The following is a 21,582-nucleotide window of genomic DNA, read 5'->3' as shown; positions in this document are numbered from 1 at the left end:
TTGCAGGTGCCTCCACGACGCCAAGCTAATTACTGTATTTTTAGTATAGAAAGGGTTTCACCATGTTGGTGAGGCTGGTCTTGAACTCCTGACCTCGTGATCCGCCCACCTTGGCCTCCCAAAGTGCTGGAATGACAGGCGTGAGCCACCGCGCCTGGCCCTCTTGTGTTTTTTAGGGTACCTGCCCATTTCTGGGCTTTTACATAAAACCCTGTAAGTGGGTTTTGGGGACAGCTGTGTAACATGCACAAAAAATAAATGGAGGAAGAATGCATTATCTAAATAGGCACTGACTTGCGTGATTGAAGCTGTAACCATCCTTTGCAGCCCAGAGTTGCTGTGACCTGTGTGGAGAGGTGGGAGGGCCAGGCAGAGAGTGGGTGTGAAAGCCACGGAGGATCCCAGGGAGTGGATTCCTAAGTAGGAGGCGAGGCAGGTCATCAGTGAGGATCCCAGGGAGTGGCTGCAGTGACTGTGCCCAGCAGCCCTCCTTAAGGCCCTGCCCTGGTGCCTGCGGCTCTAGGAGATTTCCTGGGTAGTCACAGCACACGCACCCTTTGAGCCTGATGTTGCAGCCTAAAGCCATTCCTGTGTGCCCCGCCTCCTCTGTGCCTGGGCGCCCTGCACATCTGTGGCAGGCATAAGCACCTCTGCGAGCTTTCTGAGCACCTGCTGCCCCAGCGCCTCCTCACCACCCCTCTCTGTTTTGTTGCTCCTCTCTCTGGTTGTGAAAGTCACGCCTGCTCACTGGAGGACTGCTGGGAGATGCAGGAAACGATTAAGACAAGAAAACCACTGAGAACCACCCATGTAGAAGCTGGGATAGGATTTGCTTTGCACCTGCCTTTTCACCTGTAGAAGCTGGGATAGGATTTGCTTTGCACTTGCCTTTTCACCTGTAGAAGCTGGGATAGGATTTGCTTTGCACCTGCCTTTTCACCTATAGAAGCTGGGATAGGATTTGCTTTGCACCTGCCTTTTCACCCATAGAAGCTGGGATAGGATTTGCTTTGTACCTGCCTTTTCACCTGTAGAAGCTGGGATAGGATTTGCTTTGCACCTGCCTTTTCACCTATAGAAGCTGGGATAGGATTTGCTTTGCACCTGCCTTTTCACCTATAGAAGCTGGGATAGGATTTGCTTTGGACCTGCCTTTTCACCTGCTGTTTTTCGAGCATTTTCCAGTGACATGCAGTATTTTAAAGAATCTAATTCTTAAACATCTTTGTCAAGTTGATAGAATAAAATGGTATCTCTGCTTTATTTGAAATTCTTTGATTACTGGGGAGGTTGATTATAGTTTTGTGTGTATTTTTAAGGTTTTAATTTTGCTTTTTGTATTTTTTTATTGCCATGTATTTTTATATCAGTTTTATTGAGACATAATTACAATAAAATTCAATAAAATGCATGCTTTTTAGGTGTACACTTAGATGAGTGTTAAGAAATATACACACCCCACTGGACGCGGTGGCTCATGCCTGTAATCCCAGCACTTTGGGTGGCCGAGGCAGGCAGATCACCTGAGGTCAGGAGTTCGAGACCAGCCTGACCAATATGTTGAAACCCCATCTCTACTAAAAATACAAAAAGCAGCTGGTCGTGGTGGCAGGCACCTGTAATCCCAGCTACTTGGGAGGCTGAGACAGGAGATTCGCTTGAACCCTGGAGGCGGAGCTTGCAGTGAGCCAAGATTGCGCCATTGCACTCCAGCCTGGGCAAGAATGAAACTCTGTCTCAAAAAAAAAAAAAAGAAAAAAAAGAAATATGCACACTTATGTAATTAGCACCACAGACAAGATGTAGGCCCTTCTTGTCACCCCAGAGAGCTATAGTTGGTCCCCTCCCAGCTCCTGCCCCGAGCAGCCATCCTGGGCCGAAGACAGATCTCACCTTTAAGACGCTCGTGTGCATGGAGTCCAGCAGAACCTGCCTTCCTTCAGCGAGATGTTATTAAGATTCATTCGAATTGCTGTGTGCATCAGTAAACGATTCCTTTTTGTTTCTGAGAAGTCCTCCGCCATGTGGGGAGCACCACATGCTGTTCATTCACCCACTGAGGGACAGCTCGGCTGCTGGTGGTGACACAAGAGCGTGTATAAACGTGTGCCTGTCCGTCTGTGTGGACTGGTGTTTTCCTTTCTCTTGAGTCCATGTCTTATGTCAGATTGCTAAGCTGTGCGCTAAGTTTATGTTTCACCGTTGTTTCACTGTGTTACGTTTTCACCGGTGCCATGGCTCCAGCAGCCCCATGTCCTCGCCAGCACTTGATGTTGTCTTGATCTCGGGTGCCCAGCCATGTGTGGTAGGAGGTCACTGTGGACTTGGCATATGTTTCCCTGACCACTCATGATGTTGGGCATCTTTTCCTTTTTTCATTGGCCATTTTCCATCTTTTTTTCCCCCATTTTTCTGTCTTACGAACTTTCTGATCAAATCTTTTGCCTATATTTTTATTGGGTCATTTATCTTACTATTACGATAGAATTCTGGGCCGGGCACAGTGGCTCATGCCTGTAATCTCAGCACTTTGGGAGGCTGAGTCGGGCAGATCACTTGAGGTCAGGAGTTCGAGACCAGCCTGGCCAACATGGTGAAACCCCATCTCTACTAGAAATACAAAAAATCAGCCGGGTGTGGTGGTGCACGCTTGTAATTCCAGCTACTCAGGAGGCTGAGGCAGGAGAACCGCTTGAACTTTGGAGGCAAAGGTTGCAGTGAGCCGAGATCTGGCCACTGAACTCCAGCCTGGGAGACAGAGGGAGACTCCATCTCAAAAAAAAAAAAAAAAAAAAAAAAAAAAAAAAAAAAACGAATTCTGTATATATTCTGGATGCAAGTCATTTGTCAGTCATGTGTTTCAAGATATTTCTCTCAGTCTGTTGCTTGTCTTTTTATTTTGTAATGGTGTATTCTTGAAGTTTTTTGTTTTGGCGGAGTCCAGTTTGTAATGTTCTATCTAGGAAATCTTTATGCAGCCCAAGGTCTTGGAGATGTTCTCCTGTTTTATTCCTGAGGTTTGAGCTTAGCCAGCTGGGCTCTTAGCAGGATGGTTTTGGTAGCTCATGGATCAGATTAAATGGTATTTAATTTGTGAGCAGTAAGTGCTCACAAAACAGAAATCATTGTAAAAATTGGGTTTTGTTTGTTGTTATCGTCTTTAGAGCAACCAGAAATTAAGCAGGTTGATAGTGTCTTTTTGTTTGTTTCATTTTAGATCAACAGGCGGTCCTTCGGGTCGGAGTGGACATCGGATGGTGGCCTGGAAGAGACAATTGATCCTTTTTGGTGGCTTCCATGAAAGTACACGGTTGGTACCAAGAATGGAAAAATCTTTCTCTCCTGAAGCATTGAGTGGGCTTTTTATAGAAAGAGTGTTCTGAATACACAAGAAAGACGCACCCATCCTCCCAAATCCAGCTTCATGAGCTTTGGGCAGCCACACAGGGCCTTGCCCTCCAAAGGGCCTCACACCAGGCCTCACACTGGCTTCATGCTGTATTCCTATTGAAATTCTTCACCATTGTTGAACAAGGGACCCCACATTTTAATTTTACACCAGGTCCTGCAAATGATATGGCTAGTTCTATCTAAAATGGGGTTTTGGCTGGGCATGGTGCCTCACGCCTATAAGCCCAGCACTTTGGGAGGCTGAGGCGGGTGGATCACTTGAGCTCAAGAGTTCGAAACCAGCCTGGCCAACGTGGTGAAACCCTGTCTCAACTAAAAATACAAAAATTGGGCAGGCGTGGTGGCAGGTGCCTGTAATCCCAGCTACTCAGGAGGCTGAGGCAGGAGAATCGCTTGAACCCAGGAGATGGAGGTTGCAGTGAGTTGAGATCATGCCACTGAACTCCAGCCTGGGTGACAAAGTGAGACTTTGTTTGAAAAAATAAATAAATAAATAAAATGGGATTCTCAAACCTTAGCCTGGTTCAGAATACCCTAGAGGGCTGGTTAGAGTGCTGATCGCAGCTCTGACTCAGAGGCCTGGAGTGAGGCCCAAGAATCTGCATTTTAACAAGCTCCCAGGTGATGTTGACTTTGCTGGCCAGGGGACTTCACTTTGAGAGCCACAGGTCTGTAATCACTTCAAAACACTCCTGTCCGGGAGAGCAGTGATAGCACGCTCTCCACAGCGATGCCGGAAGAGGCCTGCGGTTCTCTTTTGATGTCACGTGGGTGTTCGTGCAGCTGGCATGGCTGCCCAGGGTGAGCTGCGGGCTCTCTCATTGTTTTAGGCCTGTTATCTGCTCACATATCTTCTTGAGCTTACTTAGTTCAGTCCAGAAAAGCAAGACACAGGGGAGCTGGTTATCCCTGTTTCTGTCATAAGTGCAGTAGTGTTCTGAGTGAAGTGTCGCAGACTCTGCAACCCTGGTGAAGGCCATCTTTGAAGGCTTTCTGCTGGCCTCGTGGTGTCGGAGACAGTGGCTGTCTGTATCTCCGGGGCCTCATTTGAAGCCCTCTTTCTCTACTGGTCCCTCAGGAACCAGCATGGCAATTGATTGATGTGAAGGTGCCACTCACACCTTTGTCACATGGTGAGTCCAGTTGCACCCTCTCGTGATTCTTGATCCATCATGATTAGTCTGTACAGCCTCCCAAAGGGCTGGGATTATAGGCGTGAGCCACCGCGCCCAGCCAGGTTTCAGATTTTCTTCACTGATATAGTCTCATTAATTTTGTGAATTCGGGGGGAAAAGGGATCCAAATTCTTAAATACTTTTCAAGGGGGAAAGATTTAAAAATGTAATTCAAACTAAAAAGTATTTAAGGCTGGGTACAGTGGCTCACATGTGTAATCTCAGCACTTTGGTAGGCTGAGGTGGGTGGATCACTTGAGGCCAGAAGTTTGAGACCAGCCTGGCCAACATGGCAAAAACTCATCTCAATAAAAAAATACAAAAAATTAGCCAGGTGTGGTGGTGCACACCTTTAATCCCAGGCACTCGGGAGGCTGAGACAAGAGAATCGCTTGAACTGGGGAGGCGGATGTTGAAGTGAGCTGCATGCCCAGCTAATTTTTGTATTTTTAGTAGAGACGGGGTTTCACTATGTTGGCCAGGCTGGGCTCGAACTCCTGTCCTCATGATCCACATGCCTCAGCCTCCCAAAGTGCTGTGATTATAGGCTTGAGCCCCCGCGCCTAGCCTTATGTTCATTCTTAAAATTTATTTTAAAACAAATAATTGTCAGAATGCACACGTAAGTTTGTCAGAGCATTAATTCATTACCTACTATGTGTAGGACAGTGAGATTGTACAGCCCCTTCCTCCTTTGAACTTACAGGTTATAAATCAAATCATGCTTCATGTTTGTTTTAACTTGCAACCATTTTAAAATCAGAACTTTTTTCAAAGCTGTTGTTATCTTGTTTAAAATTATTCAAATACCAACTTTGAGTTTTCCTTAAACTCTATTCTGCATTTATAGAGAAAATATTCTGTATTTATCTTACGTGCAAAGTAGAATCTTTGTACTAAAAATCTGCGACGTGAAATCTGAAAAAAACAGTGGTCTGTAGCAGTCTTTTAAAGATTACACGCTTCCACATTTCCACATTCCTCAGATTCTGTCTATATTAAGAGCCATCGTCCTGCGAAGGATGTGGTCAGTCTGAGTTGCAGTCAGCAAGGTCAGGTTATCTTTTCTTTCTTCTTTTTTTGAGACAGAATCTCACTTGATCGCCCAGGCTAGAGTGCAGTGGCGTGATCTCAGCTCACTGCAGCCTCCACCTCCTAGGTTCAAACTATTCTCGTGCCTCAGCCTCCTGAGTAGCTGGGATTATAGGCACCCGCCCCCATGCTTGGCTAATTTTTTGTATTTTTAGTAGAGATAAGGTTTCACCATATTGGCCAGGCTGTTTTTGAACTCCTGGCCTCAAGTGATCTACCTGCCTCAGACTCCCAAAGTGCTGGGATTACAGGTGTGAGCCACTGTGCCCAGGCTGTTTATTTTAAGACCAGATGTGGCAGCGGTGCTGGGTAAACGCCCTGTGACTTTTCTTGCTTCACACAAAACAGGAACAAACAGGAGAAAACCGGGCACTTGAGACTTGGGCTAGAGCTGCTTGCTCTTCCATGCTTTCTTTCCTTAAAAAATCAGTTTGGCTCTCCTTTTTGAGTAGCTGGAGAGCAGCCCCTTACCCTTTCACAATTATTCTGTCAAAGTTCCACATTAGGACAGGACGTTCTGGGTGCGCCTCCGAGTCTCCCCATGCCTCCAGCAAAGTTGCCACTTCCCTGTTCAGCCCAGTCTGCGTGCTGGGTCCGGCAGGCACTGAGCAGAGCAAGGCTGCGGGGCCTCCTTGCCGCGCTGTGATTTCGGGCACAGAGGGTCGGCTTCTGTGGTCTTCAGTTTCCCTGGAGCGCCCAGTCCCCTCACTCACCCCTCCAGTCCACTGTGGGGCCTTACCGCCCTTGCTGCCAGGCTGCTCACACCTCCGTTCTGATCATCCCTTTGGAGGCGCCATTCACTGCTGCCCTTACGGTTGCACACCTAATAACCTAATGGAATTGTCTCTGATTGTGTTAACTGTGTAAGAAAACGCAGTATGGCTTTCAGATTAAATTCCTCTGCCTCTGTGGGCCAGCATTATTTCCGGTTTTCAAATGCAAACTCACACGTGCTTGTGGTCCTTTCATATAAATTCAAACTTGAATTAAACAGGTGACTTGGTAAAAATGTTGCCCTGTCTCCAGGTAGACTGCGTCAAGATTGAGTTTGAGGAGACCTGACTGGCGTCTCTGGCCCGTTGCAGGGAAAGCGCCCACATTTCTGTGTTGATTGTTGTGTTGGTGTAAGAGCAGAGGAGAAAAATGGTTTGAGTTTTTCCCCAAACAGTAGGAAATTTACCTTTAATTTAAATCAGTTCAGTTTTTAATGTCAGGGCTTTTCCCAGTGTTACGGACCCTGACAGCTGGTGTTCTTCTAACCAGGGATTACATCTACTACAACGACGTGTATGCCTTTAATCTGGACACCTTCACATGGAGCAAGCTGTCCCCGTCAGGGACGGGGCCCACACCCAGATCAGGCTGCCAGATGTCCGTCACTCCCCAGGGCGGCATCGTCGTCTATGGGGGCTACTCGAAACAGGTAAGGCGGGGGGTGGGGAGACGGGCGAGGCTCGGCGTGGGGAGACGGGCGAGGCGCGGGGTGGGGAGACGGGCGAGGCGCGGGGTGGGGAGACGGGCGAGGCGCGGGGTGGGGAGACGGGCGAGGCGTGGGGTGGGGAGACGGGCGAGGCGCGGCTTGGGGAGACGGGTGAGTTGCGGCGTGGGAAGACAGGCGCTGCTGTCTGTGGTCTCTTCAGTTTCATGAACATTGAAACTCTCACATGGGATTACTCATTGGTTGAATATAAACAGTTGTTTGTATTGAATTAGAAATAGAGATAGTGTTAATCGGCTCCTCTGTGAACTTGGTGCCGTGTTAGGGCCCTGTTCTGTTCTCCACACCCCTGTCAGCAGTGCAGTGTGAGCGATTCTGTGTTCTGAGGGTCTCCTTCCTGCACCATGGACGCTCACTACTGTGTAGTATTCTCTGGGGAATGAAATTCTCCTCGCTCCTGTTAACGGGCTTGTTTCTTTGGTAACCTGAGAACAGTGCTGACAGGAATGTTCTCGCGCCCACCCCGGAGCCTCCTGCTCTTGGGGCGTGTGCTTTGCACGTGTACTGGCATCTGCTCGTGGAATGTGTGTTCCTCACACGTACCCGGGCCTGCTGCTCGTGGAATGTGTGCTCCTCACATGTGCCTGCTGCTCGTGGGGCGTGTGCTCCACAGAGGCGGCTGGCACAGGCTCTGTCCTCGGCACTCAAGTGTTCCTGTTGCTTCACTCCCATTTCACACTCTGCCAACCTTTACATTTCTGTGAATCTGAGAGGTACGAAGTAGTATCTCACTGTAGGGTTTTTTAAAATCCTTTGTATTTTGAAAATTTTCAACCACAGCTAACTTTTGAAAGAATTTTACGGGGAACACCTGTATACTCCTCCTAGATCCTGCTATTAAGATTTTGCTATGCTTAGGCCGGGCGCGGTGGCTTACGCCTGTAATCCCAGCACTTTGGGAGGCCGAGGCGGGCGGCTCACGCGGTCAAGAGATCGAGACCATCCTGGCTAACACTGTGAAACCCCATCTCTACTAAAAATACAAAAAATTAGCCAGGCGTGGTGACAGGCGCCTATAGTCGGTGGTAATTTCTTATGCGTCATTTACCCACAGTGAGGGGACACATTTTTACAAGTGCACGCACCATGTCACCCACACCCTGATCCTGCCGTGCCCTTCCCACTCGGCCCCGCTGCCCGCCCTCCCCTCCGCCCAGAGGTGACACTGCTCTGATTTTCCCACCGTAATAGATCTGCCTGTCCTGGAGCTTCTGCTAAACACAGTCACCCAGATGTGGGGCCAGTCTTCTTTCCCTCAGCTTTTCAGACCCACGTGTTGCATGTTTCTGTTCATTGCTGCTTCGTGCTGAAGTGTTCCATTATATGACTGTCCCACAGTTTGTGGTTCTGTTTTTCGTTGATGGACACCTGGGCTGTTTCCGTTCTTCAGAAGACACAGCCTTTGGAAGCAGCTGTGACTAAAGCTGCTATGAGCATGTCCATACGGATCTTTTGAGTGGCTGCGTGTGTTGGTTTCTCTTGGGTAAATAGATATGTGGAGTGGAACTGCTGGGCCCTGGGGTGGGTGTGGGTGTGGGTGTTATTTAATAAGGAATGGTCAGCTCTCTTCCCAAAGCAGTGGCCGGTTCCACTTGTGCTGGAAATGTTGGGGAGTTCCAGTTGCCCCCTGTTCATACCAGCCCCAATGGCGTCAGTCTTTCTGTTTTTAGCTACTCTGGTGGATGTGTGGTACCTCATGGTTTTAATTCTCATTTCTCTCATGACTGCTGGTGTTGAGTGCTTTTCATGAGCTTGTCTTTCCTGAAGTGTGTGTTCATGTCTTCTGCTATTTTTAATGGGCTGTAGTTTTTGTTAGTGAGTTGCAGAAGGTGACATTCTGGACACCAGTTGTTTTCAGGTGTGTGGATTACAAATACCCTCCCAGTAGTGGCTTGGCTGGTCACCTTCCGAAGTGTTTGTTGATGAGAAGCTTTGAGTTTTGATAAAATCTAATTTATTACGTTTTTCTTCTGTGATTATTGCGGTGATACAGGAAGACCTTGTTTAGCTTCAGTAACAAAGATTTTCTTTTTATTTTATTTATTTTATTTTATTTTATTTTTCTCTAAAAATGATATGGTTTCACAGTTAGTCCTGAGATCTGCACGGAACTAATTCTCAAGAGCAGCGTTAGGTGAGTGTTGAGGCTGTTTCCCCCATGTAGATACTCACTTACCTCAGCAGCATCTGTTGGAAAGGCTTTTTAGGCCGAGCACAGTGGCTCACGCCTGTAATCCCAGCACTTTGGGAGGCTGAGTCGGGCGGATCACTCGAGGTCAGGAGTTCGAGATCAGCCTGGCGAACATGGTGAAACCCCGTCTCTACTGAAAAATACAAAAATTAGCCAGGCGTGGTGGGGCGTGCCTGTAATCCCAGCTACTCGGGAGGCTGAGATAGGAGAATCACTTGAACCCGGGAGGCAGAGGTTGCAGTGAGCCAAGATTGTGCTGCTACATTCCAGCCTGGGCAATAGAGCAAGACTCATCTCAAAAAAAAGAAAAAAGAAAAGGCTTTTTATTCTCCATTGAATACCTTAGGAACCTTTGTTGAAAATCACATGCCTGCAGGAACATGGGTCTCTTTCTCCATTCTGATCCACGTTCATTCTGCTGCCCTGGCAATAAAGGATTTCAGCCTTTTAATGGCAATTGGTCAGAGATTGTACCGAGTTGATCGGAATGACCCGATTTTTTTCTTGGTCATCTTTTGTTCTGCACAGAGAAAATCACCCTATTTTCTGGAGTAGTGGCTGGCATCGGTCAGGCTTGTCCAGATATTCTGGCATGTGGGAGGGCACTGAGAACAGGCTGACTTGGCTGAAAGCCAGGCAGGATGCCCCGGTCTAGTGCTTTCTCCCAGCAGATGTGTCGTAGAGTGCAGCAGGACGGTGAACAGCCAGACCGGCTAAGCTGTATCGCTTTCATCAGAGTCGCGTGTCATTCTCAGCAGCTGCTGTCTGCAGCCACGTGCACCCGCCCTCAGTCTGACGGTGGGTGATCTCAATCCACTTAGTTCAGTAGCTCTTGGCTCTGAGCCTGTGGCATTTGGAATTGCAGTGAAAAGCTTGTCTGTTTGGATTCGTGAGGGATTTATCAGAATTAGCGAGAGATTTGAGTTGTGAATGGTTTGGAGTGTAAAAATTCGGTAGCCTAAGCAGGTGGTCAGCTGCGCCATGGCCGAAGCAGCAGTCTGCAAGAACTGATAGAAACTCAGGTAAGGGTACGTGGCCCGTACCTGAGCTTGGGGCTGGGGGAAGCTCGTGCTTGCTCTGGCGCCATTACACCCCCACCCCCCATGCTCTGTCCTCTTGGCAGGACCCAGCTGTGCTGTGCTGCTGCACGTCCCAGGCCAGAGAAGACCCCACACACTGTGGGCACACGCCTCTCCCCCACGCAGGCCCCGTCCATGCTCCCAGGAGGTCCTGCCACCCGCCACCCACCCTCACCTCACATTTCACTGAGCAAGTAGAGGTGGCTTGGAGAGTGCCTGAACCCTGCCCACTGCCATGCACTACACTCTCCTGCCAGAGCTGGCGCCTCCCCGGGGCCCTCAGGATCACACCACAGTGCAGCAGCTGGAGTGACTTGCAGAGATGCAAGCCAGGCCAGGTCTCCTCCATGCAGAACCCCCATGGTCCTCGTCTCAGCAGGGCGGCCCCAGCTTCCATCCCCCTGCGTGTCCTTGTCCTTCTGCTCACCATCCTCCCTGCTGGTTACAGACTTGGCCATTGTCTCTCAGCCCGGAGAAGAGAGTCTCACAGGGCCAGTCTTCTGTCCACTTGCGTGCCTGGTGCCCGGACAGTGGCGTGCTTGACAGTGTTTGATCAGATGAAGGCATTCTGACCGTGGTTCTGCATGGCAAGGCTCCAGAGTTTGACATGTGAAGAGCTCGGGTTCATGAAGTGGACAGTAGTGCTCAGAGCCTTGACCTTGGGGCTGAACCTGCCTGTAGATTAAGAGGAACTCACAGACACCTGCCCTCCTTCCTCCTCCTGTAACCAGATCCCGTCCCAGGCTCCCTCAGGAGATGCATCTGAGTAGCCTCGGGAGGACTTTAAACACCCTCCAGGCTCTGCGCTGCCACGAAGAACCGGCAGCTTTGGTCAGTATCGTAACCACGTTTTATAAATTCCGAGTCAGTCTGGGTCCAGCTAGTGCTTTGACTATGATGACTTGTATCCTAACAAAAGAGATGCAGCGTGTGGGACAGCAGACCCAGCAGCCTTCACGTGTCAAAGACTCAGTCCTTAGACCCAGCAGCATTCACGTGTCAAAGACTCAGTCCTTAGTACGTGCTTCTGGTGTTGTGGGAGCTTCCGGAGAGGGGGAGTTCTCGTTCCTTTAGAGAGTCAGGGAACCAGCACAGCTCTTTGGAAATGGCGTTTGGATGGCGAGGGTGGGGGCGCGACCGTGGAAGGTTTATCACCTGGTGGTCTGTTTCCACGGACACATGGGCAGCCAGGGGCGGAGTCCTGCTGAGGATGGGGCCCTCCTTCCTGCCTGCGTTTTGACCTCAGTTGTCATTGTGCGCCTGGAGGTCAGGAGATAACGTCCATGCATAGCCAGGAGAGGGCTGTTCTCTGCACGCCCCACTGTTTCCGCGTGGCCGTGGAGCATGCTGGCAGAGGCCAGAGCGTCCTTTCATTTGCCACTTGGGAGCTGAGCTCCTGGAATACCAGAAGCAGACAGAGTTGTTGCGAGTGTGGACTGTGTGACTCGGGAGATCCCGGCTGACCTCGGAGCCAGAGCTCCGTGCCCACCGGGCCCCTGAGCTCCGAGCCCAGCTCTCCCAGGTCACTGGCTGCAGGGTGTCTCAGCTTGTCTCGTGCTGGGGAATTGGGCGCGACAGCGGCTCCTACTCATGTTCCAGTACACACAGACCTGTGGCCACACCTGTTTCTGGGTGTTTTTTTTTTTTTTTTTTTTTTTGAGACAGAGTCTCGCTCTATCGCCCAGGCTGGAGTGCAGTGGGGCAATCTCGGCTCACTGCAAGCTCCACCCACTGGGTTCACGCCATTCTCCTGCCTCCGGAGTAGGTGGGACTACAGGCGCCTGCCACCACACCCGGCTAATTTTTTATATTTTTAGTAGAGACGGGGTTTCACTGCGTTAGCCAGGATGGTCTCGATCTCCTGACCTTGTGATCCGCCTGTCTCAGCCTCCCAAAGTGCTGGGATTACAGGCGTGAGCCACCATGCCCGGCCTTCTGGGTGTATTTTTTAATGGCGAAGCTGAAAATGTTCAGTCTTGGAAAGCGACAGGTAGAAGTCTTGGTTGTGGCGGGTTGAGTGGCCGTTGGCCGTTAAGAAGGTGGTCTCGGATGTGGATGGGAAGGTGCCCTGGGGCCCAGCTTCAGGTATGGAAGCAGGCAGGGCCTTGTCCCGGTTCAGACACGCAGAGGGACTTGACCAGGTTCCAGGAGAAAGGACTGAGTGACTGGAGAGGCAGGCATGGTGGGGACCCCGGGTGGCTCTGCAGAAACCATCCCGACAGCAGTGTCCCCAAAGAGGCTGCGGCTGTGGCAGGGCACATGCATGGGCTTCTGGAGCAGCTTCCCTGAAGCAGTTTTCAAATGGAAGCTGACTAGAAGTCGTGCTAATGGAAGTGATGCTAACCGTAATCGACAGGGTGTTATTTTAGCAGCAGCCCTGCCTAGAGGGGGTGCGCGGGTTCATGCTGCTCTCGCGACACGTGGTTGGGCGGGGGTCCTCTCGTCATGGGTCCCTCTCTCCCAAGCCCCGCGAAACGTGAGATGCCTCCCGTGCACTGATGTGGTGCGGCGTCTCCCCAGGGGCGCGGCGGTTCCACAGGGGTTCAGCGTCTCCGCAGGGGCTCATCACCTGTGGTTGTGTGGTGAGGAGGGCACGGTGCGTGCGGTCGCTGCTTGCCCGAGCTGTGCTCTTGATGGGTTGCTGGACCTGCGTCTGGCAAAGGTGGTTTAGGAGTCGTCTTCGGGCGCCTGGATGGACAGTCTCAGTGGTGTGGGAAGGAGCGGCCCCCATGGTTTCTGTGTTCACACACGTCCGCTTGGAACCGACACCCTCTCCCTGCCTGATTGTGATTTCGGTGAACATCAGTGCTGCCGTTAGCACTGTCTTCTCCCAGGACCTGTCGTCTGGCCGTCTCCTCCCACAAACGCTCCCCGGCCTTTATCTACCTACCACTGCACCGCCGGCCCATTCTGTGACCAGGCCTGAGCTGGTGACGGGGTCCTTGGGGCGGCCCTGTGTGTCTTCTCTCCTGATGATTGAAATGGGTCGGCGTCTGAGCCGACAGCCGGGTGAGCCAAAGCGGCTGCATTGAGGACTCACTGCAGGCTAAGCTAAGTGGCCTGTACTTCTGCGGGAGGTGGGGTCTCATCAGGGGATGTGGCTGCAGGCTAAGCTAGGTGGCCTGTACTACATTGTGCGGGAGGTGGGGGCCCGTTGGGACTTGGCGTGTGTGGCCGGTGCGCCTCGAAACGTTCAGGCACAGCTGTGCTGGGCTCTGGGGTCTCAGCCGGATGCTAAGTAATTCCAGAGCCAGCCCTGTTGCGCTCACCCTCCATGTTGACACTTGATCTCTCTCTCAGATGTCTTTGCATTCCAGCAATAATGTATTAGAATGAAGTCTAACTTCTCCAAAAATTCATGCAGATTCTGTTTACTACTTTAGCGTAGCCGAATCGGTTTTTTTTTTTTTTTTTTTAGTATTTATTGATCATTCTTGGGTGTTTCTCGGAGAGGGGGATTTGGCTGGGTCATAGGACAATAGTGGAGGGAAGGTCAGCAGATAAACATGTGAACAAGGGTCTCTGGTTTTTCTAGGCAGAGGACCCTGCGGCCTTCCCTGTGTTTGTGTCCCTGGGTACTTGAGATTAGGGAGTGGTGACGACTCTTAACGAGCATGCTGCCTTCAAGCATCTGTTTAACAAAGCACATCTTGCACCACCCTTAATCCATTTAACCCTGAGTGGACACAGCACATGTTTCAGAGAGCATGGGGTTGGGGGTAAGGTTATAGATTAACAGCGTCCCAAGGCAGAAGAATTTTTCTTAGTACAGAACAAAATGGAGTCTCCTATGTCTACTTCTTTCTACGCAGACACAGTAACAATCTGATTTCTCTTTCTTTTCCCCACATTTCCCCCTTTTCTATTCGACAAAACCGCCATCGTCATCATGGCCTGTTCTCAATGAGCTGTTGGGTACACCTCCCAGACGGGGTGGCGGCCAGGCAGAGGGGCTTCTCACTTCCCAGACAGGGCAGCTGGGCAGAGGTGCCCCCTACCTCCCGGACGGGGCGGCTGCCGGACGGGGGCTGCCCCCCACCTCCCTCCCAGATGGGGCAGCTGGCCGGGCGGGGGCTGCCCCCCACCTCCCTCCCGGACGGGGCGGCTGGCCGGGCGGGGGCTGCCCCCCACCTCCCTCCCAGACAGGGCAGCTGGCCGGGCGGGGGCTGTCCCCTACCTCCCGGACGAGGCAGCTTCCGGGCGGAGACACTCCTCACTTCCCAGACGGGGCGGCTGCCGGTGGGAGGGGCTCCTGACTTCTCAGACAGGGTGGCCGGGCAGAGACACTCCTCACCTCCCAGATGGGGTGGCAGTCGGCCAGAGACACTCCTCAGTTCCCAGACGGGGTCGCGGCCGGGCAGAGGCGCTCCTCACATCCCAGACAGGGCGGCGGGGCAGAGGCGCTCCCCACATTTCAGAAGATGGGCGGCCGGGCAGAGATGCTCATCACTTCCCAGACAGTTTGGTGGCCGGGAAGAGGCGCTCCTCACTTCCCAGGCTGGGCAGCCGGGCAGAGGGGATCCTCACATCCCAGACGATGGGCGGCCAGGCAGAGATGCTCCTCACTTCCCAGACGAGGTGGCGGCTGGGCAGAGGCTGCAATCTCAGCACTTTGGGAGGCCAAGGCAGGTGGCTGGGAGGTGGGGGTTGTAGCGAGCCGAGATCACGCCACTGCACTCCAGCAAAAACCAGTCAGGCGTGGCGGCGCGCGCCTGCAATCCCAGGCACTCGGCAGGCTGAGGCAGGAGAATCAGGCAGGGAGGTTGCAGTGAGCCGAGATGGCGGCAGTACAGTCCAGCCTCGGCTCGGCATCAGAGGGAGACCGTGGAGAGAGAGGGAGAGGGAGACTGTGGAGGGAGAGGGAGGGGGAGGGAGAGGGAGAGGGAGAGCCAGAGCGAATCGGTTTTTGTGGAAAGACTGTGTGAATGTAAAGCTGGTTTGGTGTACGCTAATAGAGCTTGAGCACAGGTGATCCAGAAAAACAGAGGGCAACAAGGCCACTGTCTGTTACTTTCTTTGAAGACAGATAGGTTGGATTTTGGGAAAAGTCACAACACTTCAAGAAAAGAAACTGCTGTAGGAGGAGTTAGAAGCTGTTGGGGAGGTCGAACCATGGGCCCTGTTAGAGGGTGTGGCCAGCCAGCTGTGTGCCGGAAGCAACCTGTGGACCCGTGTGAGCAGAGCAGGCCTTGTGAAGTGCTCCACCTCTCTGGCTTGCATGGTCTGGAGGGGAAGTACTTAAATATTGTAGCATAAAACATTCCCCCATAGCCTGTTAATTCTAAGAAGAAAATGTTGCTGTCAGCAAAACAAGACGGTTCACATAGACAGGTGCAGGGTACTACAAGGAGACAGAGACCTGCCGAAGGTAAGCAGCGATTTGAGTTTCTGATGACAAATAGAGACGTCACTGAATTCCTTCCTTGTCCCCCCAGCAGATGAAGTCTCTGGGTGTCAATTCAGTTCCCAATAATGCTAGGCCCTTAGGTTTGGAAAAGCAGGCACGGAAATGACAGCCATTTTCTATCAACCTGCTACAAAAAGAGACTAGTCTCAATCACTGTCTGTAATGTGCAGAAACTGCATCACTTGAATTGCACAGATGTTTCCAGAAGGAGAACAAAAGAGACCCAGACTCAGTTTTCACTTCCTGAGATTCAGGTCGCTCTCCATATGGCCAACGTGGAGCCCTCTTAGTTTTAGGACACTCAGGCCCAGGTGGAAATATGAAGTCTCTGTGGACAGTGGATCATTTGCATGTTTCAAAAGGAACATGTTTTTCTTCCATTATAGTAAATACAGTACATGTTAGCTATAAGAAAAATAACCATAAACAAATATTTCCTTGCTCTACCAGATGGGAAGGCCTAGAAACAATACTACCCGGTAGCAGTTCACACATCCATTGCCCAAATCTTGGTCTCTTTAATTTTTTTAATTTTTGAGAAGTCTCACTCTGTCGTCCAGGCTGGAGTGCAGTGGCATGATTTTGGCTCACTGCAGCCTCTGCCTTTCAGGCTCAAGTAGTCCTCCCACCTCAGCGTTGGGAGTAGCTGAGACTACAGATGCATGCCACCATGCCTGGCTGATTTTCGTATTTTTGGGGAGAGATGGGTTTTTGACATTGCCCAGGCTGGTCTTGAACTCCTGAACTCAAGCAATCTGCCCACCTTGGACTCTCAAAGTGCTGGGAATACAGCAAATCTTGGTATCTTAGTTTCTTTTCTTTTCTTTTCTTTTTTTTTTTTTTTTTTTTGAGACGGAGTCTCGCTCTGTCGCCCAGGCTGGAGTGCACTGGCGAGATCTCGGCTCACTGCAAGCTCCGCCTCCTGGGTTCATGCCATTCTCCTGCCTCAGCCTCCCCAGTAGCTGGGACTACAGGCGCCTGCCACTGCGCCTGGCTAATTTTTTTGTATTTTTCGTAGAGTTGGGGTTTCACCGTGTTAGCCAGGATTAGTCTTGATCTCCTGACCTCATGGTCCACCCCCCTCGGCCTCCTGAAGTGCTGGGATTACAGGCGTAAGCCACCATGCCCGGCCCCTGGTTTCTTGGTTTCTAACACCATTCTCCAACAAAGGGAACCAGGGCTCCCTTGAGAAATGGCGAATTGTAGGGCTGAGCAGGGAGTATATAGGAGGAATCGAGCATCTTGTTGTGTCAGAGCCTAAGGAGGTGCTCAAAGGAACCCACAAAGATGGTGCAAGTCACAGGGACCCAAGAGTAGCTGTAAAGGCTCCTAGTGGCAGCTGTGTGTCGTTGAACAACCCGAGCAACAAAGATGGGTAGTGATAGAGCATAGCCGAACTCTGTGTCAGTATCCACGAGACCTAGCGCGTACCCAAAGTCTACGTCAATATCCACAAGACCATAGTGTGTACCCAAAGTCTACGTCAATATCTACGAGACCATAGCGTGTACCCAAAGTCTATGTCAATATCCACGAGACATAGTGCGTACCCAAAGTCTACGTCAGTATCCACAAGACCATAGCATGTACCCAAAGTCTACGTCAGTATCTACAAGACCATAGCGTGTACCCAAAGTCTATGTCAATATCCACGAGACATAGCGCGTACCCAAAGTCTACGTCAATATCCAGAAGACCATAGCGTGTACCCAAAGTCTACGTCAATATCCACGAGACGTAGCGCGTACCCAAAGTCTACATAAATATCCACAAGACCATAGTGTGTACCCAAAGTCTACGTCAGTATCCACGAGACTTAGCGTGTACCCAAAGTCTACATAAATATCCACAAGACCATAGTGTGTACCCAAAGTCTACGTCAGTATCCACGAGACATAGAGCGTACCTGAAGTCTGTGTCAATATCTGCGAGACATAGAGCCTACCCAAAGTCTACATAAATATCCACAAGACCTTAGAATGTGCCCAAAGTCTATGTCAATATCCATGAGACACAGAGCGTGCCCAAAGCCTGTGTCAATATCCACGAGGCACTGAGCGTGCCTGAAGTCTGTGTTAGTATTCACGAGGCACAGAGCATGCCTGAAGTCTGTGTCACTACCCCTGCGACCACAGTAGCATGGCCGAAGTCTGTGTCAATATCTGTGAGAACATAGAGCTGAAGAGAAACTGTCAGACACGACCTCAGCCAGGCGGTCGATGTCAGCATCCACCGTGATGAGTCCTGTTGATGGTGTGGACCCTTGATGGGATGTGATGAGATGGGCACTTCACCCCGGGGATCGTCCTAATGATTCATAACCCCAGTTTAATGAGAAAGACAGCAGACAGTCCCAGTAGAGGGGCACTCTATAAAACTCCTGAGCCATCCACACAGCTATCATGGTCCTCAGAGACAAGAAGAGTCGGAGAAGCTCAGGGCCCAGAGGAACCTGAGGAGGCGACAGGACGAAACGGCCAGTGGCACCCTCGACGGGATCCTTGGGCAGGATGAGCTGCGGAGCACTGGGGGCTGTGAATGAAGTGTGGGCCGCACTCCCAGTAACGGGTCAGTGCCGGTTCCTGAGCCGTCACAAGGGCACCAAGGAGAGGAAGGTATTCATGCTGGGGGGACATTGGTGTGGGCGTGTGAGAGCTCTCGGTACTATCGTCTCAATTTTCTGCAAATACAAAACTTCTAAAATAGTGTATTAAAAATAGAGAATTAAAGTGCAGACAAATACAAAGATGAGATGGAAATGGATGGGGGCCCTCCACCCAGGGTGAGCGTTTTGCTGGCCATCTTCCTCACAACCTTAGGTCCCAGGTAAGGGGTGTGGCACCAGGACTTGTAGGGTATGGGTGCTGGCGAACAGTGCACCTGGTCCGGCTGAGGCTCACTTGAGGCAGAAGACTAAGGGTTAAGGGACATGGAGCGCATTGTTTTCGAAGCTTGGAGAAGTCTTTCAGTGGGCAGTGCCTGCCCTCTGCACACAGTAGTAACTTGATTTCTGCTGTGAAGCCTGAGTCGTGTTATTTGAAAGGCGGTGGGGATCTACCGGGATCAGGAACAAAGAGTGACTCTGTAATAGTATCAGAGGCCCCTGTGGTGGTTTCCACACAGACCAGGGCTGCTGTGGAAGCTGTGCGTGCCCTGACAGGAACTCTAGTGTACTGTGTGATCGCGGCCATTAGAAAGGTGGCCTCTTCAGATGGGCCCATTTGGGGGATAAAGCCTGTCAGGTGGTGCCAGCCCTGAGCACACTGCAGGCATGCTTTGGAGCTTTGGGGCTGGTCTACAGGGAAGGCCTCCAGCCCCTTCCATCCAAAATGTGCCCACAGGGTTGGGGGGTCTGTAAGCAACCACTGTAGCTGCCCCCGGTTCTCACACAATTCCTTTCCATTGCAGAGAGTTAAGAAAGACGTAGACAAGGGCACACGGCACTCAGACATGTTCCTGCTGAAGCCGGAGGACGGAAGAGAAGGTAGAGGCGCTGTGCCTCCAGGGCGGGAGCTGGCTGGTCTGTGTGTGGCGGGAGGCGGAGCCCACACCCTCCCATGGATGTGGGGCTGGCGGTGAGCCCCTGCACCCTGCCCGGAGCGGAGGGCCTGCCGAGATGGCCCATTTCGGGGTGGGCCGGGTGGGACAGGCTCCATAGCCCTGGTGTCTGCTGGGCAATCACCTTTGGGGGCATTGATGATGGACTGACTGAGAAGCACGGGCGCTGTTACCCTGCAGACAGCCCTCTATGGAGCAGTGAGCACAGTGCCCCTCAGCAGCTCCTGATGGGCCCCTCCAAGGGTCTTGAGCTCTCGAAGGGAGAACCATCCTGGGCCTTGAGTACAAGCCACCAGGAGTCACTGGGGCTGCCTGGCACTGTGGTGACGGGCCTCGCTCTTGGGGTGGTTGCGGGCAGCAGCTGGGCAGGCTGGGTGTGGGCTGCCCAGCCAGGGGTCGGTGTTGCTCATGCACAGAACTTCAGAAGTCATCACCGAGACTGCTATTGGCCCTCACAGGGACGGCCTCCAAGAGCAGCCGTGGCCTCTGTCAGCTTGAGTTACTGAACTCGGGGCTGTTAGAATGCCTAGATTTCTAAAAGCTTTTAGCTAAACTGGGATCTAAGAATCAAAATTTTCTTACTAAAGCACAGGGGAACAATCATCATTCTCTGGGACTTTTTAAAAGGATGACATGGGATGACCTAGGGGACAGCCCTTTACATGGCTCTGGCACCCAGAGGGCCCAGGATGTGTCAGCCACTCTCACCACCTTCTACACATGGCACGTTTCATGTTCCTGGGCGTGGGTCATGCGCTGAGATGAACTGTTGGCGGCGTTTCCTGCCGGTGGCTGCCCGTCCGTTCTCACAGACCTCTGAAGCAGGAGAAGCCGTGCCTGTGTGGAGCGTGGGCGGGGGGATGGGGGTGGGCTGCTACTTTTCAATCATTAATTTCTTGATTTTGAAAAAAATTGCATTTGTTACTGGCTGGGCGCCGTGGCTCATACCTATAATCCCAGCACTTTGGGAGGCTGAGGTGGGAGGATTGCTTGACGCCAAGAGTTTGAAACCAGCTTGGGCAACATAGTGACACACCATCTCTTAAAAAAAAAAAACTACAGGCTGGCGCACGCCTGTAGTTCTAGCTACTCGGGACGCTGAGGTGGGAGGATTGTTCTAGCCCAGGAGGTGGAGGCTGCAGTGAGCTGAGATCGTGCCACTGCACTCCAGCCTAGGCAACAGAGTGAGACTGTCTCAAAAAATAAATAATAAATAGAAGGAGATAATGGCATTTGTTCTGCTCCAGAGCAAGGGAGTGACGCCAGGAGGCACAGGTCAAGGGTGTTTGCCGTGGAGTTTAGCGTCCCCAGTGCCGTTAGGAAACCAGGGGACAGCTCTCTTATGGGAGGCTGTGGCTTGGGACCAGAGGGCTGGGCTAGACCCAGGAGACCCAGTGCCTAGGCCGGGTCTGCTTTTGTGACCCACAGCAAGTTCTCCAACCTCCCCAGGAGAGGGGACCATTGTGCAAAGTGTTTTTATCTCTTTCTTGCACTAAAATTCCTCATGCTGAGGCCTCAGAAATACCCGAAGGGTTAATCTGAATCCACACCCATTTGCCTGTCAAAAGGCCCAGGTGCCTCTCCCAGGGCCCTGCCTTACTGCACCCTGGCTGATAGGACAGACGCCTCCTTTCAGTCACTTTCCAGCCTACACCCCAGTGAACTTGAACCTGGATGCTGGAGTGTTTCCCCCAGGGCGGCCCTGAGCCTGTGTGCTCTGCTCGTCAGCCCCCAGGAGGAAAGCATCGTGGTGAGGAGCGACACACCTTGTGTGTGTGGGTTTCTGTCACCGGAGAGGGTCCTGCCCTGTGTGGCGAGTTCTTGTGGTGGTCTTCCCTGTTCCTTCACACAGTCGTGTGCTGGTGGGAATGAGGCAGGGGCTCCAGAGCCACGCCCACACTGGGCATGGGCGAGTGACGTCTAGCACCACACAGAATACGTCCATTTGCTGCTTCTGTTTTTTTTTTTTAAATGTTCATTGGAGGAAAAAAATCTCCATTCTGTCTCCTAGAAGTGGTGGGGAGACATCTGCACATTGGGCTCTGTTTGAGGGTTGGCACATCACATAGGCGCGTGCCAAGAGAGAACATAGACCCCTCCTGAAGTAGAGCTGGCCACACTGCAGCCCAAGGTGGGGCTGGTGCAGGCACTCAGACCCCAGGGGATGGGCT

At 51.7% G+C, this 21,582-nt stretch overlaps 1 protein-coding gene across 11 annotated transcripts in view; it reads left to right on the top strand.

The window, feature by feature from the left end:
- KLHDC4 (kelch domain containing 4) overlaps positions 1-21,582 on the top strand; it is an 80,358-nt gene that overhangs the window by 44,742 nt on the left and 14,034 nt on the right. For all 11 annotated transcript variants that reach the window (XM_008974298.6, XM_055100220.2, XM_063598053.1 and 8 more), the window contains 3 exons: positions 3,218-3,310; positions 6,942-7,101; positions 19,262-19,337. In XM_008974298.6, coding sequence (XP_008972546.1) covers positions 3,218-3,310; positions 6,942-7,101; positions 19,262-19,337 — 329 coding nt within the window. The remainder of the gene's footprint in view (positions 1-3,217; positions 3,311-6,941; positions 7,102-19,261; positions 19,338-21,582) is intronic.

Source organism: Pan paniscus, chromosome 18 (genome assembly GCF_029289425.2).
Source record: "Pan paniscus chromosome 18, NHGRI_mPanPan1-v2.0_pri, whole genome shotgun sequence".
NCBI lineage: Eukaryota > Metazoa > Chordata > Mammalia > Primates > Hominidae > Pan > Pan paniscus.
Note: the sequence above shows the minus strand (reverse complement) of the source record. Positions and strands in the feature narration are given on the sequence as shown.